Raw genomic sequence first — 19,470 nt, 5'->3', positions numbered from 1 at the left:
TGTTTAATTTTGTGTATTATTTTATTTATGCTTTTTCTTTAGTTTTCTTTATTAGATTTTTGGACAAATTGTTTTCGCTTCTTTTGCTATGTCTAGTTTTTTTTCCTTCTTTCTATTTTAGCGCTTTAATTCTCTTTAGCTGACAAGGTATTTTATGAATATTTTCATAGATCAAATAGAAAAATCAATACACTAAGTTAAAATAAGATTTAAAAAACATCAGTGTGCATGTCTGTAGAAGTAAAATACTTTATTTAAAAATAATGTGGTTGTGTTTTGTAATAATTAATGCACCAAAGGGTTATATATATCTATGTTTTACTGTTTTTTGTTTTGAGTTTTATAAGATATAGACCTTTTTCTATTTGTATTTCTATTTTCTTCCTTTTATTTTTTCTGGTTTCAATATTTTTATTTTGTTTTTTTTATTTTATATTTTACTTTTTATTCATATATAAACAGATTGCTTTGTTTTGAGTTTTTTTATTAATTTATTTATTGGCCTAATAAGCTTATTAATTTATTCTCTATTTGTATTTTATATATTTGTATTATATATATATATATATATAATTTTAAAATATGTATCATTTTAACTTACATGTATAAATGAATGTGTAAACTTTTTGAGCTTCTTTTTCTATTTCTATTTTAGAATTTAATTAGGACCTGATGTTGACGAGGTGTGGCCCTGTTTTTAAATTTGTAATGAAAATGCCCAGGTTTTAAAACATCTAGCCATAATGACCGCAGTCCACATGATTAAGACACTTCCCTCAAGCGGGCAAGGAAAAACTCCCAAACTGTCCTTTTAACAGAAGGGCCTGGAAGAAACCTCGGGAAGGATCACACAAGAGGGAGCTCCCTTCCAGAGACATTAGAGTGTCTAGTGGACTGCAAAATGAGAATATCTATATATTCTCTAAACTACATTGGGCATTTTTTTGTTTCTCTGGTCGTTTTCCTCTGAGGCCTGTCTTCCTTTGTGTTAGTTTGGAATCCTTAGGCATCATCATTCTCATCCTCTTTCTTGGTGAGGAACTGGTCTCTGGACTGCTGCATAAATCAACAAAACACAGTGTTAAAACCTTTGGTAAAAACCATCTAAAGATCACCCTCACATGAAGGAAAACCAGCTGATATCTACCTGCTTCTTGTAAATGTTTCTCTGGTCGTTTTCCTCTGAGGCCTGTCTTCCTTTGTGTTAGTTGAAGCCACGTTTTGAGCCTCTTTGGGAGAATCTAAACAAATAGACAGAAACAGCAAGTTATCAATAGCATTAATCAATTTAAAACAAGATTCATCCCAATGAATGTGTGTTTCTGAATGTAGGCATCTATATATTCTCTGAACTACACTGGGCATTTTTTTTGTGTGTGTGAGTGTGTGCTACCACCTGTGCAGGTTGTAAACCTGCAATACTGATACCATCTTCTACATCCTCTTCATGAAGTTCTGGTCCTTTCAGCCCTCCACACTGGGCGCAGCTGCTTCCTGTCCTAGCCCGATTTTTTCTTCTTTCTCTTCCAACAGCTGCCTGAGCTGAAAAACAAATGTTAGGATTCCATCAGTAACGTTTTTTCTTATACAAGCATTTTAAATAACTAACCCTTACCTGCTTCCACGTGGAGCATCTGTCAAATCATCCAACGTTCTCTTCCTCCGAGGTTTAACTGTAACCTCAGATGATGCAGCTTCACATCGATCCCGTTGGGACACACCAAGAAAGCCAATCTTTCTTCTCTTCCTCTCCGGAGAGCCATGGCCTGAGCTAGTAGACAAATTACAAGTTGTTAGTATTGCATCAGTAACATTTCTGCCTGTACAAGCATGTGAAAAAACTTCCACCGACCTGCTTTCAAACTGTGGAACTGTAAAAGTTTCCAATGTTCTCTTCCTCCGAGGTTTAAGTGTAACCTCAGAGGATGCAGCTTCACATGGATCCTGCTGAGATGCCTGAAGAAGACCCTTTTTCCTTTTTTTCCTCTCCGGAGAGCTGGTGTCTGGACTCCTGTGCAGAGAACATATTGTTGGATTTGTCTAAATTCAACAGAACAACATATAGAAAAGCCAGTGAAATTATACCAACCTGTTTTCAAACTGGGTCTCTGCAGAGTCCCTTTTTCTTTTCTTATGGGGTTTGATTTTCACCTCAGAGCCTGATGTTTGGGAATCCTCAGGCATCATCATTCTCATCCTCTTTCTTGGTGAGGAACTGGTCTCTGGACTGCTGCATAAATCAACAAAACACAGTGTTAAAACCTTTGGTAAAAACGATGTAAAGATCACCCTCACATGAAGGAAAACCAGCTGATATCTACCTGCTTCTTGTAAATGTTTCTCTGGTCCTTTTCCTCTGAGGCCTGTCTTCCTTTGTGTTAGTTGAAGCCACGTTTTGAGCCTCTTTGGGAGAATCTAAACAAATAGACAGAAACAGCAAGTTACTAATCCTACTCATTTCAAAATAATTTTCCTTCTTTAATTGTAAACAAATGAATCCTGATAAATGTGTGTTTATGAAAACAGATATACCTGTTTTAGCTTTGACTGAATCTTTGTCCAGCTTCATTTTCTTCTTCTTTGGCATTAATCTTTCCAGGCTTGGTTGAAATCAAATAGGAAATATTGTTAGGATTGTCTGAATTCAACAGAACAACATATAGAAAAGCCAGTGAAATAATACCAACCTGTTTTCAAACTGGGTCTCTGCAGAGTCCCTTTTTCTTTTCTTCTGAGGTTTGATTTTCACCTCAGAGCCTGATGTTTGGGAATCCTCAGGCATCATCATTCTCATCCTCTTTCTTGGTGAGGAACTGGTCTCTGGACTGCTGCATAAATCAACAAAACACAGTGTTAAAACCTTTGGTAAAAACGATGTAAAGATCACCCTCACATGAAGGAAAACCAGCTGATATCTACCTGCTTCTTGTAAATGTTTCTCTGGTCCTTTTCCTCTGAGGCCTGTCTTCCTTTGTGTTAGTTGAAGCCACGTTTTGAGCCTCTTTGGGAGAATCTAAACAAATAGACAGAAACAGCAAGTTATCAATAGCATTAATCAATTTAAAACAAGATTCATCCCAATGAATGTGTGTTTCTGAATGTAGGCATCTATATATTCTCTAAACTACACTGGGCATTTTTTTGTGTGTGTGAGTGTGTGTTACCACCTGTGCAGGTTGTAAACCTGCAATACTGATACCATCTTCTACATCCTCTTCATGAAGTTCTGGTCCTTTCAGCCCTCCACACTGGGCGCAGCTGCTTCCTGTCCTAGCCCGATTTTTTCTTCTTTCTCTTCCAACAGCTGCCTGAGCTGAAAAACAAATGTTAGGATTCCATCAGTAACGTTTTTTCTTATACAAGCATTTTAAATAACTAACCCTTACCTGCTTCCACATGGAGCATCTGTCAAATCATCCAACGTTCTCTTCCTCCGAGGTTTAACTGTAACCTCAGATGATGCAGCTTCACATCGATCCCGTTGGGACACACCAAGAAAGCCAATCTTTCTTCTCTTCCTCTCCGGAGAGCCATGGCCTGAGCTAGTAGACAAATTACAAGTTGTTAGTATTGCATCAGTAACATTTCTGCCTGTACAAGCATGTGAAAAAACTTCCACCGACCTGCTTTCAAACTGTGGAACTGTAAAAGTTCCCAATGTTCTCTTCCTCCGAGGTTTAAGTGTAACCTCAGAGGATGCAGCTTCACATGGATCCTGCTGAGATGCCTGAAGAAGACCCTTTTTCCTTTTTTTCCTCTCCGGAGAGCTGGTGTCTGGACTCCTGTGCAGAGAACATATTGTTGGATTTGTCTAAATTCAACAGAACAACATATAGAAAAGCCAGTTAAATAATACCAACCTGTTTTCAAACTGGGTCTCTGCAGAGTCCCTTTTTCTTTTCTTCTGAGGTTTGATTTTCACCTCAGAGCCTGATGTTTGGGAATCCTCAGGCATCATCATTCTCATCCTCTTTCTTGGTGAGGAACTGGTCTCTGGACTGCTGCATAAATCAACAAAACACAGTGTTAAAACCTTTGGTAAAAACGATGTAAAGATCACCCTCACATGAAGGAAAACCAGCTGATATCTACCTGCTTCTTGTAAATGTTTCTCTGGTCCTTTTCCTCTGAGGCCTGTCTTCCTTTGTGTTAGTTGAAGCCACGTTTTGAGCCTCTTTGGGAGAATCTAAACAAATAGACAGAAACAGCAAGTTATCAATAGCATTAATCAATTTAAAACAAGATTCATCCCAATGAATGTGTGTTTCTGAATGTAGGCATCTATATATTCTCTAAACTACACTGGGCATTTTTTTGTGTGTGTGAGTGTGTGTTACCACCTGTGCAGGTTGTAAACCTGCAATACTGATACCATCTTCTACATCCTCTTCATGAAGTTCTGGTCCTTTCAGCCCTCCACACTGGGCGCAGCTGCTTCCTGTCCTAGCCCTGATTTTTTCTTCTTTCTCTTCCAACAGCTGCCTGAGCTGAAAAACAAATGTTAGGATTCCATCAGTAACGTTTTTTCTTATACAAGCATTTTAAATAACTAACCCTTACCTGCTTCCACGTGGAGCATCTGTCAAATCATCCAACGTTCTCTTCCTCCGAGGTTTAACTGTAACCTCAGATGATGCAGCTTCACATCGATCCCGTTGGGACACACCAAGAAAGCCAATCTTTCTTCTCTTCCTCTCCGGAGAGCCATGGCCTGAGCTAGTAGACAAATTACAAGTTGTTAGTATTGCATCAGTAACATTTCTGCCTGTACAAGCATGTGAAAAAACTTCCACCGACCGCTTTCAAACTGTGGAACTGTAAAAGTTCCCAATGTTCTCTTCCTCCGAGGTTTAAGTGTAACCTCAGAGGATGCAGCTTCACATGGATCCTGCTGAGATGCCTGAAGAAGACCCATTTTCCTTTTTTTCCTCTCCGGAGAGCTGGTGTCTGGACTCCTGTGCAGAGAACATATTGTTGGATTTGTCTAAATTCAACAGAACAACATATAGAAAAGCCAGTTAAATAATACCAACCTGTTTTCAAACTGGGTCTCTGCAGAGTCCCTTTTTCTTTTCTTCTGAGGTTTGATTTTCACCTCAGAGCCGGATGTTTGGGAATCCTCAGGCATCATCATTCTCATCCTCTTTCTTGGTGAGGAACTGGTCTCTGGACTGCTGCATAAATCAACAAAACACAGTGTTAAAACCTTTGGTAAAAACAATCTAAAGATCACCCTCACATGAAGGAAAACCAGCTGATATCTACCTGCTTCTTGTAAATGTTTCTCTGGTCCTTTTCCTCTGAGGCCTGTCTTCTTTTGTGTTAGTTGAAGCCACGTTTTGAGCCTCTTTGGGAGAATCTAAACATATAGACAGAAACAGCAAGTTACTAATCCTGCTCATTTCAAAATAATTTTCCTTTTTTAATTGTAAACAATGAATCCTGATAAAAGTGTGTTTATGAAAACAGATATACCTGTTTTAGCTTTGACTAAATCTTTGTCCAGCTTCATTTTCTTCTTCTTTGGCATTAATCTTTCCAGGCTTGGTTGAAATCAAATAGGAAATATTGTTAGGATTGTCTGAATTCAACAGAACAACATATAGAAAAGCCAGTTAAATAATACCAACCTGTTTTCAAACTGGGTCTCTGCAGAGTCCCTTTTTCTTTTCTTCTGAGGTTTGATTTTCACCTCAGAGCCTGATGTTTGGGAATCCTCAGGCATCATCATTCTCATCCTCTTTCTTGGTGAGGAACTGGTCTCTGGACTGCTGCATAAAGCAACAAAACACAGTGTTAAAACCTTTGGTAAAAACAATCTAAAGATCACCCTCACATGAAGGAAAACCAGCTGATATCTACCTGCTTCTTGTAAATGTTTCTCTGGTCGTTTTCCTCTGAGGCCTGTCTTCTTTTGTGTTAGTTGAAGCCACGTTTTGAGCCTCTTTGGGAGAATCTAAACAAATAGACAGAAACAGCAAGTTATCAATAGCATTAATCAATTTAAAACAAGATTCATCCCAATGAATGTGTGTTTCTGAATGTAGGCATCTATATATTCTCTAAACTACACTGGGCATTTTTTTGTGTGTGTGAGTGTGTGTTACCACCTGTGCAGGTTGTAAACCTGCAATACTGATACCATCTTCTACATCCTCTTCATGAAGTTCTGGTCCTTTCAGCCCTCCACACTGGGCGCAGCTGCTTCCTGTCCTAGCCCGATTTTTTCTTCTTTCTCTTCCAACAGCTGCCTGAGCTGAAAAACAAATGTTAGGATTCCATCAGTAACGTTTTTTCTTATACAAGCATTTTAAATAACTAACCCTTACCTGCTTCCACGTGGAGCATCTGTCAAATCATCCAACGTTCTCTTCCTCCGAGGTTTAACTGTAACCTCAGATGATGCAGCTTCACATCGATCCCGTTGGGACACACCAAGAAAGCCAATCTTTCTTCTCTTCCTCTCCGGAGAGCCATGGCCTGAGCTAGTAGACAAATTACAAGTTGTTAGTATTGCATCAGTAACATTTCTGCCTGTACAAGCATGTGAAAAAACTTCCACCGACCGGCTTTCAAACTGTGGAACTGTAAAAGTTCCCAATGTTCTCTTCCTCCGAGGTTTAAGTGTAACCTCAGAGGATGCAGCTTCACATGGATCCTGCTGAGATGCCTGAAGAAGACCCATTTTCCTTGTTTTCCTCTCCGGAGAGCTGGTGTCTGGACTCCTGTGCAGAGAACATATTGTTGGATTTGTCTAAATTCAACAGAACAACATATAGAAAAGCCAGTTAAATAATACCAACCTGTTTTCAAACTGGGTCTCTGCAGAGTCCCTTTTTCTTTTCTTCTGAGGTTTGATTTTCACCTCAGAGCCTGATGTTTGGGAATCCTCAGGCATCATCATTCTCATCCTCTTTCTTGGTGAGGAACTGGTCTCTGGACTGCTGCATAAATCAACAAAACACAGTGTTAAAACCTTTGGTAAAAACGATGTAAAGATCACCCTCACATGAAGGAAAACCAGCTGATATCTACCTGCTTCTTGTAAATGTTTCTCTGGTCCTTTTCCTCTGAGGCCTGTCTTCCTTTGTGTTAGTTGAAGCCACGTTTTGAGCCTCTTTGGGAGAATCTAAACAAATAGACAGAAACAGCAAGTTATCAATAGCATTAATCAATTTAAAACAAGATTCATCCCAATGAATGTGTGTTTCTGAATGTAGGCATCTATATATTCTCTAAACTACACTGGGCATTTTTTTGTGTGTGTGAGTGTGTGTTACCACCTGTGCAGGTTGTAAACCTGCAATACTGATACCATCTTCTACATCCTCTTCATGAAGTTCTGGTCCTTTCAGCCCTCCACACTGGGCGCAGCTGCTTCCTGTCCTAGCCCGATTTTTTCTTCTTTCTCTTCCAACAGCTGCCTGAGCTGAAAAACAAATGTTAGGATTCCATCAGTAACGTTTTTTCTTATACAAGCATTTTAAATAACTAACCCTTACCTGCTTCCACGTGGAGCATCTGTCAAATCATCCAACGTTCTCTTCCTCCGAGGTTTAACTGTAACCTCAGATGATGCAGCTTCACATCGATCCCGTTGGGACACACCAAGAAAGCCAATCTTTCTTCTCTTTCTCTCCGGAGAGCCATGGCCTGAGCTAGTAGACAAATTACAAGTTGTTAGTATTGCATCAGTAACATTTCTGCCTGTACAAGCATGTGAAAAAACTTCCACCGACCGGCTTTCAAACTGTGGAACTGTAAAAGTTTCCAATGTTCTCTTCCTCCGAGGTTTAAGTGTAACCTCAGAGGATGCAGCTTCACATGGATCCTGCTGAGATGCCTGAAGAAGACCCATTTTCCTTGTTTTCCTCTCCGGAGAGCTGGTGTCTGGACTCCTGTGCAGAGAACATATTGTTGGATTTGTCTAAATTCAACAGAACAACATATAGAAAAGCCAGTTAAATAATACCAACCTGTTTTCAAACTGGGTCTCTGCAGAGTCCCTTTTTCTTTTCTTCTGAGGTTTGATTTTCACCTCAGAGCCTGATGTTTGGGAATCCTCAGGCATCATCATTCTCATCCTCTTTCTTGGTGAGGAACTGGTCTCTGGACTGCTGCATAAAGCAACAAAACACAGTGTTAAAACCTTTGGTAAAAACGATGTAAAGATCACCCTCACATGAAGGAAAACCAGCTGATATCTACCTGCTTCTTGTAAATGTTTCTCTGGTCCTTTTCCTCTGAGGCCTGTCTTCCTTTGTGTTAGTTGAAGCCACGTTTTGAGCCTCTTTGGGAGAATCTGAACATATAGACAGAAACAGCAAGTTACTAATCCTGCTCATTTCAAAATAATTTTCCTTTTTTAATTGTAAACAAATGAATCCTGATAAATGTGTGTTTATGAAAACAGATATACCTGTTTTAGCTTTGACTAAATGTTTGTCCAGCTTCATTTTCTTCTTCTTTGGCATTAATCTTTCCAGGCTTGGTTGAAATCAAATAGGAAATATTGTTAGGATTGTCTAAATTCAACAGAAAAACATATAGAAAAGCCAGTTAAATAATACCAACCTGTTTTCAAACTGGGTCTCTGCAGAGTCCCATTTTCTTTTCTTCTGAGGTTTGATTTTCACCTCAGAGCCTGATGTTTGGGAATCCTCAGGCATCATCATTCTCATCCTCTTTCTTGGTGAGGAACTGGTCTCTGGAATGCTGCATAAATCAACAAAACACAGTGTTAAAACCTTTGGTAAAAACAATCTAAAGATCACCCTCACATGAAGGAAAACCAGCTGATATCTACCTGCTTCTTGTAAATGTTTCTCTGGTCCTTTTCCTCTGAGGCCTGTCTTCCTTTGTGTTAGTTCAGAAAGGAATCAGAATCAGAAAGGTTTTTTATTGCCATATGAGTGAACAGGTTCACATCATTAGGAAAATGCTGCGGTACTTGGTGCAGACATAAAAACAATATAAGTTATAAGTTTAAGCATGCAATAAATATAAAATAAAAATTTTAAAACAAAATAAAGTCTCTACACTTTAACACAAAATTACAAAATATACAGGATGGGTATGGAATTAGAGCATAATCCAGAAAGTATGCTAAAGTGACAGTAAAGTAGCTTTGGTATGTTTGTCTCTTTTTGCATGAAGCACAGGTCCTGTGACTGAGACAGAGCGTTTATGGCCTAGAGTTCTTGTTCATGAGTCCAACAGCAGAGGGGTAGAAACTCTTCTTGTGGCGAGAGGTTCTGGTCCGGATGGACCGTAGCCTTCTGCCTGAGGGGAGTGGCTCAAAAAGTCCATGACCAGGATGAGAAGGGTCGGCTGCGATCCGGCCCGCACGGCCCAGTGTCCTGGAGGCGTACAGGTTCTGGAGAGATGGGAGAGTACAGCCGATCACCTTCTCAGCAGAGCGCACGATACGCTGTAGCCTCTGTACGTCCCTGGTGGTGGCTCCAGCGTACCACACGGTGATGGAAGAAGTGAGGATGGACTCGATGATGGCTGTGTAGAACTGCACCATTGTCTTTGTTGGCAGGTTGAATTTCTTCAACTGCCTCAGGAAGTACATCCTCTGCTGGGCCTTCTTGATGACAGAGGTGATGGTGGGCTCCCACTTGAGGTCCTGGGTGATGGTGGTACCCAGGAAGCGGAATGAGTCCACAGTGGTGATGGGGATGTCAGTCAGGATGATGGAGGGGAGTGGGGCTGTGTGCTTCATAAAGTTCACAATAATCTCCACTGTCTTCTGGGCGTTCAGCTCCAGGTTGTTGTAGCTGCACCAGGACACCAGACGTTCAACCTCCATCCTGTAGGCAGACTCATCCCCGTCAGAGATGAGTCCAATAACGGTGGTGTCGTCCGCAAACTTAATAAGTTTGACAGACTGGTGGCTCGAGGTGCAGCAGTTGGTGTACAGGGAGAAGAGCATAGGAGAAAGTACACAGCCTTGGGGGGTGCCAGTGCTGATGGTCCGGGAGGCCGAGATGTTCTTCCCCAGCCTCACGTGCTGCCTCCTGTCCGTCAGGAAGTCAGTGATCCACCTGCAGATGGGATCAGGCACGTTCATCTGGGACAGCTTGTTTTGGAGGAGGTCTGGGAGGATGGTATTGAAGGCAGAGCTGAAGTCCACGAACAGTTGAAGCCACGTTTTGAGCCTCTTTGGGAGAATCTGAACCAATAGACAGAAACAGCAAGTTATCAATAGTATTAATCAATTTAAAACAAGATTCATCCCAATGAATGTGTGTTTCTGAATGTAGGCATACCTGATGTACTTGTGAAAACATCTGTGTCCATCTTTATCTTCTTCTTCTTCTCTGGGATGAACTCTTTTTGTCTTCTATGAAGAATGAATTAGATTTTTTTAGTTTTATCAATATATATAAAAGTAATATAACTGAGAATTAATAAAAAATAACACAGCAATACTTACTTTTTAGATCGCAGCAAGAGTTCTAAAGAGCACCTCGATCTTTTCCTCACAGATTTCCCATCATCTCTGTGGGAATCCTCTTCACTGGTGGTTGACTGGGAATCTGACAATAACCGTTTCATATCAGAGGAGCTCAGATTCCACTGTTGGGGTGCTTCATTGTTTTCAACAAAGGAGAGGCTACTGGAGAAGGAAGATGCCGTCTCCTCAATGAGAGGATGCTCCCACTGACTCAGCCACGCAGGAGCTTCATCCTGGGGGCTGGTGTGCAGTACCTGACCCCGACAAACCTCCATTGCTTCACAGCAAGATTTAAAACTGAGAGAAAATCAAACATTGTTAAAAAACTACCCTGACCAGTCAACGCCAGAGAAATTCAACACAATGCGTTGAAAGGTGTACTTACTAGAAGCTGTTGGGATAGTTGTTTTGCTGGTACCTCATGGTCATGAATGGATCCTGAAGAAGCTGGCTCGGGGTTATCCGCTTGTTTGCATCCACATGAAGCATTTGCTTTAAAAGTTCCACAAAGTCTTCTCGGTCCTCAAGTTCTGCCTCGTTGTCTTCGTCCGACAGATGGCAGGGTGGATTAATCTGAATGAGAATCACATGTCAGTAAGTATGTCCTCATCTTTAATGTCATAGTAAAATTTCTAGATTAAATGCAATGTCTTACCGTCAGAAGATCATCCAGACTTTTGGAATTGACGTCTGTTTCTATGTCACTTCCGTACTCATCCGGGGTCTGAAGAGAAAGCAGTTAAATCACATACAGTTAGTATCACAAGATAAAACATGAATAAACAGAGTAAAAGTAGTCTCAGCTTAAAGACAATGTCCGTACCTTCAGTACCCACTGACGTCTGCAGCCTTTTCTTCTGGCTCTCTTTTGGCGGAAAAAAGTCTCTGTACATAAGCCATCCTTCAGAAGTTTTTGTGGTATCTGTCCTTGTGTTTGAATTATATGTTGAAGCTGTACATAAAGTCACAAAATCAGTTATACTTGTCACACGTGAAAGACAAACACTGGATTAAAACTCTGGAGGGAGAAGTAAACAGCTTGCATGCTTCTCTTATGATGCTAACATTTCTGTCAGATATGTGAATTAGCAGTTTTATTTGTAACTGTATGCTATGCTAAGCTTGCTGTGTTCTTACAAATAATTATTAGAAGGTTCAACTTCTGGCAGCTAAGTAATGGAGCATGTTAGGCTAAACACACTATTCCTTCCTACAACAGAATCAGTATTCTTAAACATACTGACTCCAGCCTAAACTAATCTGTGATTAGGTTACTCGTAAAGAGTAGTTAAGTTTGAAGATTAATACCGGGTACTCCGGCTTCCTCCCACCGTCCAAAGACATGCATGTTAGGCTAATTGGTCACTCTAAACCAGGGGTAGCCAACGTCGGTCCTCGAGAGCCACAATCCTGCAGGTTTTCCAAATTTCCCTGCTCCAGCACACATGACTTATTCTAATGAGTCATTGTGCAGATCCTTATAGGCTGTTGGATTCATTTAGTTTGAGTCAGGTGTGCTGGAGCAGGGAAATTCAATAGTATTGAAAGCACAACCGCAGGAGTGTTTTCATTGAGAATTGTCAAAGGTTCTTTCAATTAGTGGAAGCCTGCTTCAAAATCAAGGGCTATAGTTTCAGTGTGAAGAGAAGTGGTGCATACCTGGTGTAGGATTGGTCGGATTTCCTTCACTGTGAGCGAGCGTTCAGGTCTCTTGTACATAAAATCCAGAAGACTCATGTCCAGCTTTTCAAAATCAATACAAACATGGTCTCTGTAGATAAATGCATCGTTGCATCTCACAAAGTTGTATCTGTCAGGATCAAAAGCCCTCAACCTCATGAGTGTGTCCACCTGGAGAACATGAGAAGTTACATTTTCAGTTAATACAGAATCTTTCAATCTCTATGTTTTATTACAAAGCACTAGTGTCCTACCTCATTCCTGGCATCAGTTGTCACGTGGCTTGTCTTGATGATCTTTACAGCCACTATTTCCTTTGTTGCTGTTTTGGAGCACTTGGCCACTTTTCCAAAGGTGCCCTCCCCGATGAACGAGTGGATCAGGTAAATAGAGGAGGGAGAGGCAAAGCTGCCCAGAATGGGCTGAGGTTCCTCATCTGAAGAGGAGGAGGATGATGTTTGGTCCTCACTCTCAGGTGTAGAATGATATTTGGTTTGTTCACGATAACATGTGACCTATTTAACAAAAGACAGAGATATTCACAGGAGTTAGTTTTGTGTTCTCATGTACAGCCAGGGATTCAAATCTTTACTTAAAAGTACAACAATCACTCTGTAAAAGTACTTTGTTAAAAGTTACATTTCTGGACTGAAATCTTCACCTACATCCCACTATATTTACACTACTCAAGTTAGGGATATTCAACTTTCAGGTGAAATTTACAGAAAGAGTTTTCTTTAAGAGCATAATGTGTCTTGCAGATCTGGGGTGCAACAAGGCTACGGAGTAAAGCGGCAGGTTGTGTGTTAAAGGCATTTGTTCACCAGCTGCCAGGGGTGTATACCAAGGTGTTAAACCTATCACTACATGCCTGAAGTCTTCCACAATTATTCCTTTCCCCAATACAACAGCTGTGAAACACCTGAATGACTATCGAGCAGCAGCACTAACACAAAAACTTATGAAATGCTTTGAAAAAACTGGTATTGTCTCATATTAAATCCATCATTCCACCTGATCTGGCTAAACATCAGTTGGCCTATCAGGCAAAGTGCTCCACAGAGGATACAACAACAACTACACTCTGCACTGCCTTGACACATTTTGAGAAACCCAACAGTTATGTTATGATGTTATTTGTTAACTTTAGCTCAGAAATTTAGGGTGCATTCACACCAGGATAATGCCGAGACTCGATTCGATTGGGTGGGGAATTCTTAAAATCTTTGCACCTTCATTAGTTTGGTTTGCATTAACATTGTACTTTATTCAAGCAAACCAAACCACAACAACAACGTCATGCAGATACAACAGCTGCTCGTCAGAGGGAGGAATCACTCTGTCTGTGCACTGGACCAGACTTCACTTGCGGGCAAACCGAGACCCCCGGCTTTCAAGCAGACCAGAACTCCCTCCACACCAGAGTCCGAATGTGCATTCACACTGCTTGAAATGGACTGGACTATGCATGGAAGTGGACCAGGGTTTGCTAAAAATGAACCATTTAGTGCCAGTGTGAATGAGCTCTAATGCTATCATACCACAACTAAGTTTTTGTGAGTAGTGTAGTTAGCTAGTTGGCTATTTGACTAATCAATTATTTATTTTTACTGTACTTCTTAAAACAGCTAGGTAGTTTAATTATAATAATACATCACATTTCAGACGTTCCTCAAATGCTTTAAGCATAACCAAATAATTTGTAATGGTGCAGCAAAGATAAAACACTCATAAATTAAAGAGACACTTAAATTCTTAAAACAGCTCAGGAGTTCATTTCTTTGATTATATTCATGTTTGTATTTTCTGTACTACTTCAAATTATCAGGTTTTTAGTTGATAAAAGCAATAATACACATTACATTTAACTACATGTAGCTAAAATGGAGAAATATGTGAAATAAAAATTAGAGGGGGGAGTTTAAATCGTTTTTTTCCCGATGAAGAGATTAACATCACTCATTTTTGTGGCTGTCGATTAAAACTTAAACTTACTGCATTGTAGGTTGACGTTGTTGGTTTATCTTCCATGTTTCCTAAAAAGATTTTCCTCTCTTGTCAATTTAATCTTAAAGTTTGCTCGCTCTAGTATTTGTTTTAACCAGCTGAGTGTTAGAATTTGTCAGGTTAACAAAATTCTATCTGAAGATTCTGGTTCCAAATGACTGTGATATAAAGACCCTCATTAGCATAAGTAGATCCGGAATCACCGCGGTTACAGGTCATGCTCTATGTTAATGTTTCCTGGCAACCAACTCAGGCTCTGCTCAACATAAAAACTAATGATTTCCTGAGATTATGGAATTTCTTTTAATATCAGATGTATTTTGTACCTTTGCTTTCTTGCCTTAAACTTTGCGAAAACTTTCATGTTAATATGTAAAATTAAAAAGGGGTTTTAATGTTTTACAGTCTACAAAAAGAAAGTGGTGATGGAAAATACAACAATCCGTTGGCAGAGGCCATACAGGCGCCTAGGGCACCACTTCCTGCAGGGGGCGCCACTGTGCTTCATCGAGACCAAATAAAGGGTTGACAGAAACATCTAATAGGACATCAAAATGTTATAAATTATGGGGCGCTTGGCTTGGAGTCTGGGTGCATTTCATTGCTGGGATACTGCTGGCCCTGGGGTATACCCATGGTCCTACACAAGGATGCCTCCAGAGGAACTCTGAGTGTGTTTAGGTCTACCTGGCTGCCTGCTTTGTTTGTTTGTTTGCAGTATAGCAGTTGTGGTTGTGTCTGTGTGCTTGTACATGGTAGTTTACAGGTCATTGCTACACCCTCCCATGGGCATATTCATTCATTTATATTCATTGTGAAAGTGCTTTTTAGGCAAGTTTGAAACTTTAATTTGTGATATGTGTCATCTTTATTTATTCCCTAACACATGTCCTCATTATTACACATCTTTACAAATCTAACAAGTGTTTCCTTTTCTATGACTCCAAAAATATTAATGTATACCTCGTGGTTGTAGAGATATACTCATTTGTCTTATAGTTAGGTGTGTCTTTGCTTTTGAGTACTACATACTAGGGTTGGGGGATGAAACTAGTAAATCTCAGTGATGAGGACATGACATTTTCAGTAGATCCATCTATGGAGCCAGCTGTGTGTTCTTCAGCACACTCCAACCCACTATTTGGTAATAATGCACCTCTTAGCTGGTTGATAACCGGCAAGAAAATCCAAAATGGACAAGGAAAATCCAGCCCATTTTAACCAGAAATGATGTTATAACTACATGTTTTCAACTTGCTAAAAACCGTAGTGCTACAGTTCATGAAATGTGATTTTATGTTTCCTGGCTGTTTCCTGTCAAGTAGTAACTCTGTGTCTAACTATGTTTTCGTAACATGTAGACCTAACCGTGTATATTAGTTCTATCTCTATTGGCGGGTGGTGCTGTAGAAAAGGCAGGAGTTGAAATGGGAAGTATATAAATGCTTTAACTGTTGACAATACACAATGTCAAGGTGTTAAACCTATCACTACATGCCTGAAGTCTTCCACAATTATTCCATTCCCCAATACAACAGCTGTGAAACACCTGAATGACTATCGAGCAGCAGCACTAACACAAAAACTTATGAAATGCTTTGAAAAAACTGGTATTGTCTCATATTAAATCCATCATTCCACCTGATCTGGCTAAACATCAGTTGGCCTATCAGGCAAAGTGCTCCACAGAGGATACAACAACAACTACACTCTGCGCTGCCTTGACACATTTTGAAAAACCCAACAGTTATGTTATGATGTTATTTGTTAACTTTAGCTCAGAAATTTAGGGTGCATTCACACCAGGATAATGCCGAGACTCGATTCGATTGGGTGGGGAATTCTTAAAATATTTGCACCTTCATTAGTTTGGTTTGCATTAACATTGTACTTTATTAAAGCGAACCAAACCACAACAACAACGTCATGCAGATACAACAGCTGCTCGTCAGAGGGAGGAATCACTCTGTCTGTGCACTGGACCAGAGTTCACTTGCGAGCAAACCGAGACCCCTGGGTTTCAAGCAGACCAGAACTCCCTCCACACCAGAGTCCGAATGTGCATTCACACTGCTTGAAATGGACTAGACTATCCATGGAAGTGGACCAGGGTTTGCTAAAAATGAACCATTTAGTGCCAGTGTGAATGAGCTCTAATGCTATCATACCACAACTAAGTTTTTGTGAGTAGTGTAGTTAGCTAGTTGGCTATTTGACTAATCAATTATTTATTTTTACTGTACTTCTTAAAACAGCTAGGTAGTTTAATTATAATAATACATCACATTTCAGACGTTCCTCAAATGCTTTAAGCATAACTAAATAATTTGTAATGGTGCAGCAAAGATAAAACACTCATAAATTAAAGAGACACTTAAATTCTTAAAACAGCTCAGGAGTTCATTTCTTTGATTATATTCATGTTTGTATTTTCTGTAAATTCTCAGGTTTTTAGTTGATAAAAGCAATAATACACATTACATTTAACTACATGTAGCTAAAATGGAGAAATATGTGAAATAAAAATTAGAGAGGGGAGTTTAAATCGTTTTTTTCCCGATGAAGAGATTAACATCACTCATTTTTGTGGCTGTCGATTAAAACTTAAACTTACTGCGTTGTAGGTTGACGTTGTTGGTTTATCTTCCATGTTTCCTAAAACGATTTTCCCCTCTTGTCAATTTAATCTTGAAGTTTGCTCGCTCTAGTATTTGTTTTAACCAGCTGAGTGTTAGAATTTGTCAGGTTAACAAAATTCTATCTGAAGATTCTGGTTCCAAATGACTGTGATATAAAGACCCTCATTAGCATAAGTAGATCCGGAATCACCGCGGTTACAGGTCATGCTCTATGTTAATGTTTCCTGGCAACCAACTCAGGCTCTGCTCAACATAAAAACTAATGATTTCCTGAGATTATGGAATTTCTTTTAATATCAGATGTATTTTGTACCTTTGCTTTCTTGCCTTAAAATTTGCGAAAACTTTCATGTTAATATGTAAAATTAAAAAGGGGTTTTAATGTTTTACAGTCTACAAAAAGAAAGTGGTGATGGAAAATACAACAATCCGTTGGCAGAGGCCATACAGGCGCCTAGGGCACCACTTCCTGCAGGGGGCGCCACTGTGCATCATCGAGACCAAATAAAGGGTTGAACCGAACATCTAATAGGACATCAAAATGTTATAAATTATGGGGCGCTTGGCTTGGAGTCTGGGTGCATTTCATTGCTGGGGTACTGCTGGCCCTGGGGTATACCCATGGTCCTACACAAGGATGCCTCCAGAGGAACTCTGAGTGTGTTTAGGTCTACCTGGCTGCCTGCTTTGTTTGTTTGTTTGCAGTATAGCAGTTGTGGTTGTGTCTGTGTGCTTGTACATGGTAGTTTACAGGTCATTGCTACACCCTCCCATGGGCATATTCATTCATTTATATTCATTGTGAAAGTGCTTTTTAGGCAAGTTTGAAACTTTAATTTGTGATATGTGTCATCTTTATTTATTCCCTAACACATGTCCTCATTATTACACATCTTTACAAATCTAACAAGTGTTTCCTTTTCTATGACTCCAAAAATATTAATGTGTACGTCATGGTTGTAGAGATATACTCATTTGTCTTATAGTTAGGTGTGTCTTTGCTTTTGAGTACTACATACTAGGGTTGGGGGATGAAACTAGTAAATCTCAGTGATGAGGACATGACATTTTCAGTAGATCCATCTATGGAGCCAGCTGTGTATTCTTCAGCACACTCCAACCCACTATTTGGTAATAATGCACCTCTTAGCTGGTTGATAACCGGCAAGAAAATCCAAAATGGACAAGGAAAATCCAGCCCATTTTAACCAGAAATTATGTTATAACTACATTTTTCAACTTGCTAAAAACCGTAGTGCTACAGTTCATGAAATGTGGTTTGATATTTCCTGGCTGTTTCCTGTCAAGTAGTAACTCTGTGTCTAACTATGTTTTCGTAACATGTAGACCTAACCGTGTATATTAGTTCTATCTCTATTGGCGGGTGGTGCTGTAGAAAAGGCAGGAGTTGAAATGGGAAGTAGATAAATGCTTTAACTGTTGACAATACACAATGTCAAGGTGTTAAACCTATCACTACATGCCTGAAGTCTTCCACAATTATTCCATTCCCCAATACAACAGCTGTGAAACACCTGAATGACTATCGAGCAGCAGCACTAACACAAAAACTTATGAAATGCTTTGAAAAAACTGGTATTGTCTCATATTAAATCCATCATTCCACCTGATCTGGCTAAACATCAGTTGGCCTATCAGGCAAAGTGCTCCACAGAGGATACAACAACAACTACACTCTGCACTGCCTTGACACATTTTGAGAAACCCAACAGTTATGTTATGATGTTATTTGTTAACTTTAGCTCAGAAATTTAGGGTGCATTCACACCAGGATAATGCCGAGACTCGATTCGATTGGGTGGGGAATTCTTAAAATATTTGCACCTTCATTAGTTTGGTTTGCATTAACATTGTACTTTATTCAAGCAAACCAAACCACAACAACAACGTCATGCAGATACAACAGCTGCTCGTCAGAGGGAGGAATCACTCTGTCTGTGCACTGGACCAGACTTCACTTGCGGGCAAACCGAGACCCCCGGCTTTCAAGCAGACCAGAACTCCCTCCACACCAGAGTCCGAATGTGCATTCACACTGCTTGAAATGGACTGGACTATGCATGGAAGTGGACCAGGGTTTGCTAAAAATGAACCATTTAGTGCCAGTGTGAATGAGCTCTAATGCTATCATACCACAACTAAGTTTTTGTGAGTAGTGTAGTTAGCTAGTTGGCTATTTGACTAATCAATTATTTATTTTTACTGTACTTCTTAAAACAGCTAGGTAGTTTAATTATAATAATACATCACATTTCAGACGTTCCTCAAATGCTTTAAGCATAACTAAATAATTTGTAATGGTGCAGCAAAGATAAAACACTCATAAATTAAAGAGACACTTAAATTCTTAAAACAGCTCAGGGGTTCATTTCTTTGATTATATTCATGTTTGTATTTTCTGTAAATTATCAGGTTTTTAGTTGATAAAAGCAATAATACACATTACATTTAACTACATGTAGCTAAAATGGAGAAATATGTGAAATAAAAATTAGAGGGGGGAGTTTAAATCATTTTTTTCCCGATGAAGAGATTAACATCACTCATTTTTGTGGCTGTCGATTAAAACTTAAACTTACTGCGTTGTAGGTTGACGTTGTTGGTTTATCTTCCATGTTTCCTAAAAAGATTTTCCTCTCTTGTCAATTTAATCTTAAAGTT

At 39.6% G+C, this 19,470-nt stretch overlaps 2 protein-coding genes and 2 long non-coding RNA genes across 5 annotated transcripts; all 4 read right to left on the bottom strand.

Moving 5' to 3' along the window:
• Window positions 1-1,375: 1,375 nt before the first annotated feature.
• Window positions 1,376-10,713, bottom strand: LOC121641760 (serine/arginine repetitive matrix protein 1-like). Its single transcript, XM_041988032.1, has 14 exons — window positions 10,442-10,713; window positions 10,290-10,348; window positions 8,209-8,305; window positions 7,977-8,117; window positions 7,740-7,898; window positions 5,476-5,543; window positions 5,266-5,359; window positions 5,034-5,174; window positions 2,533-2,600; window positions 2,322-2,415; window positions 2,152-2,230; window positions 1,853-2,011; window positions 1,616-1,771; window positions 1,376-1,542 (listed from the first exon to the last, which is right to left on the bottom strand). The coding sequence occupies exons 1-12, from the start codon at window positions 10,561-10,563 to the stop codon at window positions 1,934-1,936; spliced, it is 1,200 nt and encodes a 399-aa protein (XP_041843966.1). The 5' UTR covers window positions 10,564-10,713; the 3' UTR covers window positions 1,376-1,542; window positions 1,616-1,771; window positions 1,853-1,933.
• Window positions 3,756-4,456, bottom strand: LOC121641764. Its single transcript, XR_006010793.1, has 3 exons — window positions 4,093-4,456; window positions 3,861-4,001; window positions 3,756-3,782 (listed from the first exon to the last, which is right to left on the bottom strand). It is a non-coding gene; the product is annotated as an uncharacterized LOC121641764 (long non-coding RNA).
• Window positions 10,714-10,959: 246 nt separating the features above from the next.
• Window positions 10,960-11,429, bottom strand: LOC121641765. The gene is made up of 3 exons (XR_006010794.1): window positions 11,286-11,429; window positions 11,118-11,186; window positions 10,960-11,035 (listed from the first exon to the last, which is right to left on the bottom strand). It is a non-coding gene; the product is annotated as an uncharacterized LOC121641765 (long non-coding RNA).
• Window positions 11,430-12,022: 593 nt separating this feature from the next.
• Window positions 12,023-19,437, bottom strand: LOC121641763 (homeodomain-interacting protein kinase 1-like). Of its 2 annotated transcripts, none has more exons than XM_041988037.1 (3): window positions 19,389-19,437; window positions 12,397-12,657; window positions 12,023-12,313 (listed from the first exon to the last, which is right to left on the bottom strand). In XM_041988037.1, exons 1-3 carry the CDS (start codon window positions 19,422-19,424, stop codon window positions 12,059-12,061), a joined length of 552 nt encoding a protein of 183 aa, XP_041843971.1. In that variant the 5' UTR covers window positions 19,425-19,437; the 3' UTR covers window positions 12,023-12,058. The 2 variants fall into 2 exon arrangements, with proteins under 2 accessions (XP_041843971.1, XP_041843969.1); XM_041988035.1 differs by lacking the exon at window positions 19,389-19,437 and adding an exon at window positions 14,138-14,225.
• Window positions 19,438-19,470: the final 33 nt, after the last annotated feature.

Source organism: Melanotaenia boesemani, chromosome 6, assembly GCF_017639745.1.
Source record: "Melanotaenia boesemani isolate fMelBoe1 chromosome 6, fMelBoe1.pri, whole genome shotgun sequence".
Taxonomy (NCBI): domain Eukaryota; kingdom Metazoa; phylum Chordata; class Actinopteri; order Atheriniformes; family Melanotaeniidae; genus Melanotaenia; species Melanotaenia boesemani.
Note: the sequence above shows the minus strand (reverse complement) of the source record. Positions and strands in the feature narration are given on the sequence as shown.